The sequence below is a fragment of the Corapipo altera genome, unplaced genomic scaffold (genome assembly GCF_003945725.1).
Source record: "Corapipo altera isolate COAL_440 unplaced genomic scaffold, ASM394572v1 48b, whole genome shotgun sequence".
NCBI lineage: Eukaryota > Metazoa > Chordata > Aves > Passeriformes > Pipridae > Corapipo > Corapipo altera.
The window spans coordinates 4,151,615-4,162,091 of NW_020884884.1; the positions used below are offsets into that span (position 1 = coordinate 4,151,615).

At 41.7% G+C, this 10,477-nt stretch overlaps 1 protein-coding gene across 3 annotated transcripts in view; it reads right to left on the minus strand.

The window, feature by feature from the left end:
* The window catches only part of SMYD2 (SET and MYND domain containing 2), a 29,535-nt gene extending 22,221 nt beyond the window's left edge, over positions 1-7,314 (minus strand). The window contains exons 1-2 of one of the 3 annotated variants that reach the window (XM_027641367.1): positions 7,072-7,314; positions 4,237-4,300 (exon numbers count right to left, since the gene is read on the minus strand). In XM_027641367.1, the coding sequence (XP_027497168.1) occupies positions 4,237-4,300; positions 7,072-7,253 (246 nt within the window). In that variant the 5' untranslated portion in view covers positions 7,254-7,314. Of the gene's footprint in view, positions 1-4,236; positions 4,301-6,682; positions 6,854-7,071 lie in introns of those variants that run through there. The other 2 variants (XM_027641366.1, XM_027641368.1) reach the window with 2 other exon arrangements.
* Between the last annotated feature and the right edge of the window lie 3,163 nt (positions 7,315-10,477).

The following is a 10,477-nucleotide window of genomic DNA, read 5'->3' on the forward strand; positions in this document are numbered from 1 at the left end:
CTGGGCCACAGAGAGTATTTGACTTCCATGGGTTAATGTTCAGCAGGTCACAGGAGACATTTATCAAACAAAAATACATGGAGAAAGTTTTTGGATTAGGGGGACAGACACTTCCCTAAGGCAATCTTAAGCAGGGTCTTGCAGTGTCAGAACACTTTTTTGCAGAATCATTACAGCAAAAATTTCTTATTTTTTCTACAGCTCACCAAAGAGGAGCATGCAATTTCTACAAGGTCCCATTTAAAACACAGTTGCTTAATGCTATTCCCAGGTCTCCACCTACGTTTTGAGGCTTTCTAGCTGGTTAAAAATACCTATTTCCCTTACTCCAGAAATACCAACTACAGCAGCCTTCAACATGACACATTAAGAAAAAGCCATAAACAGTTCGTTCAAAATGTATTTCAAATATTGAAAGTCATGACAAAAACATCTCTTTCTGCACTCTGGCTAGCTGATCTCCATTCTGTCTGGAATAAATAATAGCTATGTGTAATAAAAGCAAGAGGAGTTCCAGTAGCTGGTTCAAGTTCACCAGTTCCACAATTGCAACCACATAACCCTCTTAAAACATTCCTCTTCAGAGTGTTTGAGCAGCTAATTTATGAGGAGAAAAAATGAACACAGGTCTCCTGCTGTTTGCCTAAAATTATTATAATTTAAGAAGTCAAGACCCGAACAGCTGCAGATGGGGGCTGAAAGCCACTATTATAATAACAGGCCTGTGCTCCAAGGAGGCTATAGTGGAGAGCAGAATGGTATGAATCAGCTGGAAATCACAATCCCTTTTAAAAGAACTGGATTAGGGGTTGGGAAAAGAAAGATGGAGAAAACCCAGGATAGATCCAGCCCACAAAACACTGAAGGCAGCAAGGACAGGTAGTGAAGGCAAATTCCATTCTCACGTGTCCTGTATCAGAGACTGAATCCACACCTATGCAAACATCCAGCTCAATACAGATCAAACCTGCAGTTATCTATCTTAAAAACAAAATAGACCAAAACAGCCAAAAGATACACATTAGGGAGCTGTGCCAAGCCAGTGTGCATGCAAATGGGTGTGTATAGACGGAGCCTTACACAAATCAGTCACTACATCACTGCAAGACTTAGTCTCCTGAGTTCAGTCTCTCACAAAGCATGACACCACCTTTCCTGGCGACCAGGGCAAATGGATTACATTGCAAAGCAGAACAAGGTCAATCTGTCAAACACCTGGCCATATAACAGGAGATGGACTTTTACCACCTGGGGGATCTTCAGCAAAGCAATTTCTCTTTGCATACCTATACCCACCTCATTTTCAAAATCAGAAATGCCACAGAGGCTGCTGTGAGGCTTCATTCATTAGATACTAGGAAAGTATTTTAAAAACCTCAAAACAAGGATACAATATTGCTCAAAAGAGTGGGAAATACATGTAGTGTCAGTAACTTTATTTTCAATAACCTTGTTATTCCAAAAGAAAAAAACCTCACTGAACAGAAACGTACTAGATGCCTGCAATTATAAAATCTGTAATTCAGAAAAAGACATAAAAAAAAATTTGCTTCCTGCTGCACACTTTGGCACCTTTCTCCTTCTGATCCACCTCTCCCCACAATGAACAAAAATTCCTATGAATTGCGGTATAGCAGGTATTTAAGTAAGAAAAAAGTAAGCCCAAAAGCTTTGGGGTTTTATCCCAGACAGTGTACTTCATGCAGTAAACAGTTGTCAGACTGAATTATATTGAGTAACAAGGTATTAATCAACATAGGAAATCATACCATGTCTTTGTTGGGTATGTCTAATTTTTACCTGAACTAAGCAAAGAAAACATGAATTTACTGAGGAAACTTAACTTCAAACAAATAAAATTTAAATGAAGAATTCCATCACAACTCTCAAGTAAAGCCCTGCCCTTTTATCACTGTTGCATGAAGTCTCACATCATGGAGGCAAAAGGGACACATTTCCTGTACATTCCAGTGTTACAAGTTCAGTATCAAGGCACAGATAAGCCTTTTTGGCTTTGACAAAGAATTGCTGAACTGCTGAAAAATGCCTTTGAACAAGACAGGGATGAAGATGCAGTGTAGATTGTCTGTGTAGCACGTACAGTCAGTGGAGAGCAGCTTTTAGAGAATATTACGCTTGAAGGTAACTTTGAAAGAATGTCAAGGAATTCAATCTCAGCAACATTCATAAATTTCATCAGAGTGACTCAGAATGGCCCAAACATCAGAAGATAGTGTTATATCAACTAGGGAGTCAACAGCCACATGTATATCACCAGTAAGAATGAAGTGCTAGTACCTGGGTTTGTTATACTACTGTCTAGGCACCAACAAAATCTAAAAAAGGTCTTTATATTTTAAGCATCATACCACACACCAACAGGTAGAGAAGATTTTAATTCAACAACTTATCAGACAGATAGGCTTTTACCGAGTATCATCTTAAACGGATTAAGGACACTCAATTTGAGCAGTTCAGGTTTTTATTCTAGGAATATGTACCTTTAGAGAGGGAGAATTCTGAACACCAAAAAATAAAAAATAATAGTAAAAAATTCAATCTAAAAAAAGGCAATACATGTACAAGACCTTACCCGGGGAAAGAAGAGAAAATCCCTTCTTTTTTGTAAATATAAAAGTATAAACTTTGTCAAGGCTAGAAGTCAGGACATTGAGGGAGGAACACTTGGAGGTAAAAGCAAAGGACTGTGTATGAGAAGGAATAAGTTCTTCTATTTCCACCATATCTACTTGTTATTTTTCCCAGCACAAATTACTGGGATTTCCTACTTCAGAAAATCTTGCTTACCTGCTTCCTAAACCATGGTGAATATTCTGCAGCAAGAGAAGAAACTCACAGTCAGATAAAAACTGCTAAACTGCCAATAGTATTTCCTTCCCTTGCCTAGTTAAAAGCTTCCTAAAAAATAATGTCCTGTGGAAACATTTCTTAGAAATAAGCATTTTTCATGAATGAATCATGGGGTTTTGGGGTTTCTCTATACCGTCTTTAAAACTCATCCAAATTCCTCTCTACTGCAAATTTTGTAAAAAACTTATTTCCATTAAGCATTTTGAGTCCTATTAGTGCCTCAAACCCAACAGGCTATTTGATTTGGCCACAATTCGCTAAGATCCTATGGGAAAGCAGAAATCTAGGGAGGTAATAGAAGGAAAACTAAGGAGAGGCCAGGTTCACTTTAAAACTTGTGCAACAGGAGAATCCTTGAAATAACAGTGACCATGTCAAAAGTGCCTGCAAACAGAACAGCACAAACCACAACATCTCAGTCCAGATAACAACAAAGAAGAATTCTTTGCATGTACCCACACATGCAACAGCACACTACCATGTAGGAGAAGGTTTGAATTATTTATAGCTAACACGTAATTGCATGCCAAACCTTTGGTGACTCAAATCCTTCATGAGCATTGTTCCATACTCTGTGCCCAGCACCACAGCTTACTTTATTCAACTAGAAATCCATTTGAGTTATGCACACGTAAACTGGATAATTCTTCCATATCAAGCTGACAGCCCACAAAGGCTATAAACTAGTTCTGGTACAAGTTTTTTGGTTTTTTTGAAAGGTGCTTATTCTAATTTGAAGTAAAAATGGAGTTAAAACTGCATGCAAATGTTCTGGACATCTTCATATCGCTTTACTTTTGTGTACGCTTATATTTAAAAAGCAAAGTATACAAAAAAGAATAAAAGTTGCCAGAATGAGTAAATTAGGGAGAAAGCATGGTAGGTTTCAAACGGTTATGACTATGATCAGCTGTGGCAGTCCCAGTACTCAAAGTATTTGCAAGGATTCTAAAAGAAAAAACCTTAACAAAACTCCCTTAAGATGGCTATTTAGCAATTTGATTTTTCCATTAGACACAGGCTCTTACCAGTTTAGTGAGCTAATGTTAAATTATCTGGTTTGTCCTTAAAGGAAGAAGTAATACAGACATAATTAGTGGGCTGACAGGCAGGTCTAATCAAAGTCTCAGTGGTACCAAGCCCTGAAGCTACTGATCTTGAAAGACTCATGCAGACCAGATCCAAATCCTGTAACTATGCAATGCACAAGTCCATGGTCAGCATCTGTGGGATACTGAAAACAACTGGACTGCTATTAACCATAACTACAGTTAGAGATTGTAAATGCCACACAAACAAAAACCGGGAGTTAGCAACCCCTGCCCTCTTTCTCCCCCCGCACCCTCACAAATTGCATTACCATACCTGGCATTCCACATTGCAGTAAAAGGCCTGTTTACATCTTCCACACTTGGACAATCCTTCTTTCCTTAAAAAGAAAACAGAAGTATTCTGTTCTGAAATAAAATTGTATGCTGGATCACTTTTTGCACATTGTTTTGCATTTCACAATGAATACTGTATCTTCTTCAGGGCACTACAACTACAGTCTGAACTACATCTTTGAACAGCAGACACTATTTTTATTTGTTTAGAGTTCCAAAAGCAAGTTATTCCTAACAACTGTTATTATGCAAAAGCAGCACTCTGCTGCCCCGATAAATTGCTGGGTTTGTAAATATGCTATTTGACAGACAGCGTCATTTTTTTGCCACTATAAGATGCATAATGAGATAATTTTTCTTGTTTTCCAAATTTTCCAACCGCTCTGTATTTTTCCAAATTTTCCAACTTGCTCACCAATATTAACCCTTTGCTTTTGCTTTGCCCATTTTATTGCTTCTCTGCCTGGTTACAGAAACCTTTGTTTCATAACTGTTTCCCAACACCAAGAAAACATATTGCATTATTAAATACACTGTTTGATCTCCTGTTACCTCATAGCCCCTTACTGTCCCACTAAAGTCTTCTCTGGTATCTGTGTATTCTGAGCTGACCTAAGGCTCACACCTTCCTTTTTTTATATCTGTATGTATCCCAATAGAGGGAACTGCTGAAAAGAAGGTCCTTTTCTGCTTCAAGGTTCATGTGCTGTAGCAGATCCCACCAAAAATAGAACGTGTTACCCAACGAGTGACATTTTGGCATGACAGCAATAAGGATCTCTCAGCAGTATTGAATACTTTAAAACGTCTGTACACCCTCCCTGGTGTAAGTGGCAAAAAGAAATTGTCTTAAACTGAGTTCATTGGACTAAAACAAGGGTGAGTGTTCTTGTATGACATGATAATGTACAACATTTTAGTGGTCACTGGCATCCAGAGTCCATAAAGCACAGCAAGTCTGGCATCCCCTGATTGTTCCTGCAAAGCAGAAGGTGCAACATGAGTGAGCCAGCCTAACATCATGACTCCTCTTGCTGACAGTATGTACCTCAAGCACAACCGTGTATTTAAAGTAACAAACACTATCTCATGCAAATACAATGTTACAAACTCATTTTGCCATTTTACTACAACGGTTTTATTACCAAATATCAAAGTTTCTCTGCCCAAGGCTAGTGCTGAGCCCACAACCTTCCTCCTAACATCCTTTGCAAGTTCAACAAGCAGAGTTCAGAATCTAGTAGATGCTAGTTCAGTGCTAATGCAACAGTCACAGACAAAAACCACGTCTCAGCACTGGCAGATCACATTACATCACTGAGGCATCATTCCTCTTTATGGCACCTCATCACCCTGGTGTGAAATAAGTTTCAGATTACCCCACTAACTGCTATGCTACTGCCTTCAACATATTCCTTGATTACTGTGCTCCTCCAGAGCTCCAAAGGAAAAGCTAGCAAGGATAACAAGCAGTTTATGTAGGATGATCCTAAAGATGATCTTTAAAATCTATTCTACGAGATAACTCCTATCTTTACAGCATTACTGCACATCAAGGGAGCATGGAAAGTATTCCTTGGTCCTTTGGTAGACAGATCTTCTGAATGTGATAAACAAAACCAGCAGTTAGCCACAAGAGTAAGAAAAAAAAAAAAAAGAAAACCCAACAACACCTCAACCCAAAATTTAGAGGCTAGCAAAAGCCATAGGTGTGAAGGAGGAGAAGAAAACCACTTCAACTGTACCCTTCATCAAATTAAGGAACTTCACTAGGAACTACGTTAGGTGCTCATATGCAAATAGAGGGGTGAATAAAGTCAGTAAGTCATATATGTGGACAATGTAATGAGGAAAGAAAAAGGACATATTGATAAAAATAGCAAAATTACAAAAGTTGCTTTCCTTTACTGATGCAAACACTAACATATGCTCTGAGTTATAACCAGGCAAGCACTGCGATTCTTCAGTGAGCTGCCAAAAGCCATGAAAGTACTACAACTTCTAAAAATGTGGCACGGTGTGACATGTGACGTGTCACAGTGTCATGTGCATACCTGATTTTCTAATGGTAACCCTAATCTGCTTTTTTTGTTGTTGTCTTCCTGCAGCAGCTGGCACTGAGAGGCTTGTAGCAAACGCTGCAATACCTGCCGGAAGTCAAACAGCCTCTCCACACAGGCGAGGAGAGCAGCTACAGAGGCCCCAGAAAGCTCGAAAACTCGAGCACCCCGCAGCCCGCCAGCGCCGGGAATCACGAAGCACGCAGCAGCCGGCAGCGCTCCAGCCCGAATGCTCCCAGTCATGCTCCCAGCACAACGAACCTCTTGTGCTGTCTGCGCCTTGCCCCAGCACAAGCAGTCTGCCAGAAGACTAAGGGTTTGGACAGAGAAGAGAAAATATACAGATATTGCTGTATATTTCATTACAGTTATACATTCCGTTCGCACCGTGGAAATGCAAAGCTTGAATAAGGCGACTGCAGAGCCTTCCTCTCTTATCAAAAACTCCATTAAGGCCATTGAACATTAAGTTATTACTAAACCAGACGGATCGATGAAACTTCCTGTGAGAGGATGGTTACGCACGTGCCTACGTAACCGCCAGCGCACGGGAAAAGCAGAACTTTTTTTTTTTTTTTCCCTTTCTTCCTTTTTCCCTGAGCTGCTGAGCAGGGAAAACCAGCTCTGAGGCTAAAAGTTTCATCCTGCCACAAGGACCACTCGCCGAGGAGGAGGGAATTTCTGCTACCGAACCGCCAGCAGCTGCGCCGGCCCCGCCACCGCCCGCCGAGCGCTGCCCGGCGCCCCGGCCCTACCTGGCGAAGCAGCCGTCGCAGTGGCCGCCGCGCTCGCTGACGGTCAGCACGGCGGCGTAGGCCGGGCAGCTGAACAGCAGCTCCCCCACGGCGAAGCGCCGCCGCGCCCGCAGCCCCCGGCCCTTGCCGGGGCTGGCGAACCGCTCCAGGCCGCCCGCCTGCGGCGCCGCCTCCGGGCGCATCCCGGCGGCGAGGAGGGGAAGGGAAGGGGCAGGGGGCGCCGGGGCTCCGAGCGCTGCCCTCCCGCACCGCCTCCGCCGGCACACGGGGGCCCGGGGAGGCCGGCGCGGCGCTGCCGCCGCCCGCGCCCGCCGCGGGAGCGCCTCCTGCGGGCGGCGGGGGACTCGCCGGCGGCTGCGCACGCGGGGAACCGCGGGGCCGCTTCGGCCCGATGGGTACCGAAATCCTGCCGGCCCCGCCGCCCACCGGCATCGGGGAGCGGGCTGCCTGCGCACGCCCGCCCTCACCGGCGCGGCGGGAGCATCCCCGAGACCCGGATCTCGAGCAGCGGATGCCCCGAGAAAGGCGCTCTTCCGCTGACCTCTCAGCCCTCTCTTTGAATACGAGCACCGAATATAGTTCCTAGTAAAGCGAGTCCCATTAATTTAGAGAAGGGTACAGCTGAGATGATTCTCCAATCCTCCTTCACACCAGTGTCTTTTCTCAGCCACTAAGTTTTGGGTTGAGTTGTTGGGGTTTCTTTTAGTTCTTGCGCCTAACCACAAATTTTCTTGTGCCAAAGAAACTGGGTGGTCTTGTTTATCACACTCAGAAGATTTGTCTGCCAAAGAACCAAGGAATACTTTCCATGCTACCGTGCTGTGCAGTAATGCTGTAAAGATAAGAGTTATCTCGTGGAATAGATTTTAAAGATCATCTTCAGGATCACCCCACTTAAACACTGCATGTTATCTGTGCAAACTCCTCCTTTGGAGCTCTGGAGGAGCACAATGATCAAGGAATATATTGAATGCAGTAGCGTAGCAGCTGATAGGGAAATATGAAACTTATTTCACACTAGGGTGATGGAGTGCCACTAAGAGGAACAGCAAGACCCCCCAGGGCAAAGCACCTCAGTCATGAGCAGGTTTGCTGCTCAGGTCACAGGGTGTTCAACTGTCACAGCCTGCTGGATAACCAGGGCAGGACTTGGCTCATGCAGGTGTGGTGCCATTCAGGTTTTCCCACCACCTGCCCTGGTTTACAGCACCTCCCATAATGGGGTGACAGTGGAAGGACCCTGTGTGATCTGGTTCTGCAGTGGAGCAAGGAAGCAAGGCCACTGGAGATGGTGGGGTGGACAGGAGATCACAAAGCAGGAAGAGAAGGGGCCTCTGGAGGTGGCAAGCCCAGCCTACCCCTGCTGCAGCTTGGCCAGCTTGAGAGTCAGTGGGCCAATGTTCTTGGCCAGCCAAGCACTGCCCTGCATGGCTTGTAGATGCCAGATTTAGGTTACAGCTCAGAGGCCGGAAAACCAACTATCCTGTCCTAGTATTTTAGGATAATATGCTGTAGTCTGAGCCAAAAAAACTCAAATACATGGAATTAATAAAAAATTGTCGTAAGAAATGGTCTTCTTTTTTATAGCAAATCAGTCAATCAGCAAAAAAACCCCAAAGATCAAGAAATTTGAATATGCAACAACCATGTTGTAAATACAACAAAACCTCCAAAAGCAAGAAAATACTGAATTTACACAAAGTAAGAGTTTCTATCTTAGATTTTTTAAGAATAAATCTATTACTGAAATCCAGATACAACAAGGGAAATCAGTAAAGCTGTCTATATTAAGAAAAGTGCTACAACTTTGTGCCCAAGTATTTTGTATATAATTATCAATCGTACAATACCCTGATACAGCACTAAAAGAATATTCCTTTTGGAAATGCAAGTGAAGCACTAAAGCAAATAAAAACATTTCTGATGTCACTTGTAGTTCATAAGCGGTGTAGATTGATGTAAACATCAAAGGTTGTAATCTGTGCTGTTAGTATTTGTGTATTTAGCTTTGTGTTAAATTATTTGTACACTAAATCATTGGTAAGCTCCTTTTTGATTAAACACGTAATTTGAAACTTGAGGCTCAGCATTTCCACAAGGAAGTAAATCAGTAAAGCGGAAAGAAAATAACTATGTTGAAGAAGCAACCTTGAAATAAGAAATTAGCTTGCAAAAATGCTTTGAGAATGTTGCTAAAACAAAATGAAATAAAAATTGGTCCAGTAGAACCAAGATGAAAAGAACTAGATTTTAATCTTATTAACGGTTCGGTATGTGGCAGATATTCATTATGCTAAAGCTATTCTTGTGTTGCTCAGCTGAGAATCTAGTCCTAAATTAAAACAGAATCAGCAGTGTGTAGCTGTTCAATATCAATATTCCATCCCAGTCTGTTTCTCTGGATAATGCCAACAAAGTAGAAGTAGAAACACTAAAACAAGAGTAGAGAAAATAAGCATGCAAAATTCAATTTGCAAAATCGTGTAACTCATCCTGTACTGCCTCGTTGCAGACACGATAAAAACAGCATCTAATCTACTAACCAAGTACTGCATCTTGTGCATCAGGACTGCCATTTACATCCCAGTTCAGTGTAGACTGTGGATGTCAAGCTCAAAGGTCTGGGTTCCTAATTATAGGCATCTCTATAACTAAGTATATTTAAAAATAGTGATCGATAATGTATTCACTTTATGAATGAATTAACATTAAGTGGGAAACTGTCCTTATGGTCAATCCAGTTTGATTAATTGGTAGGTCCATTATAGATAGACAATATATGTATATATATATAGAGACACAGCTCCTAAGCCAATCTGATCTGACTTCTTACACTGCACAAGCTATTGCATTCCTCAAACTAATTCCTGCTCAAAATAGAGCAAAACTTTTAGTAAATAACCAGTCTTGGTTTTAAAATGTTCTTAATAAGTGGTTTAACGGAAAAAAATCTGGTAAACATATATGCTTTATTTCTACCTTTAAAATGCCCAGTTGGCTTTTCTGCTGCTGGATCTTAATATAACATTATATACTATTTTGAAACATTCTCAGCTTTTTTTCTATCTACTTTAGTACATTGGTAAAATGAAATGCTTCAGCATTTGCTTCTGAAATCTGAAAACAACATGATATACTCCAGTAGTGAAATACTGGTGACACTGAAATCAGTGACCAATTCCTATATTCTTTAATGAAATCGGCATTTAATTTGTGTTTCAAATAATGTGTCCAAATAAAAGAAGTCTAACAACTCAATGATCTTAGAGATCTTTTCTAACTTAATGATTCTGTGATACGCATTATCAGATCAATTCTAAACAATCATACAGTCACAGAATAGTCTGAGTTGGAAGGCACTCACAAGGATCATGAGGTCCAGCTCTTAAGTGAATGGCCCATATGA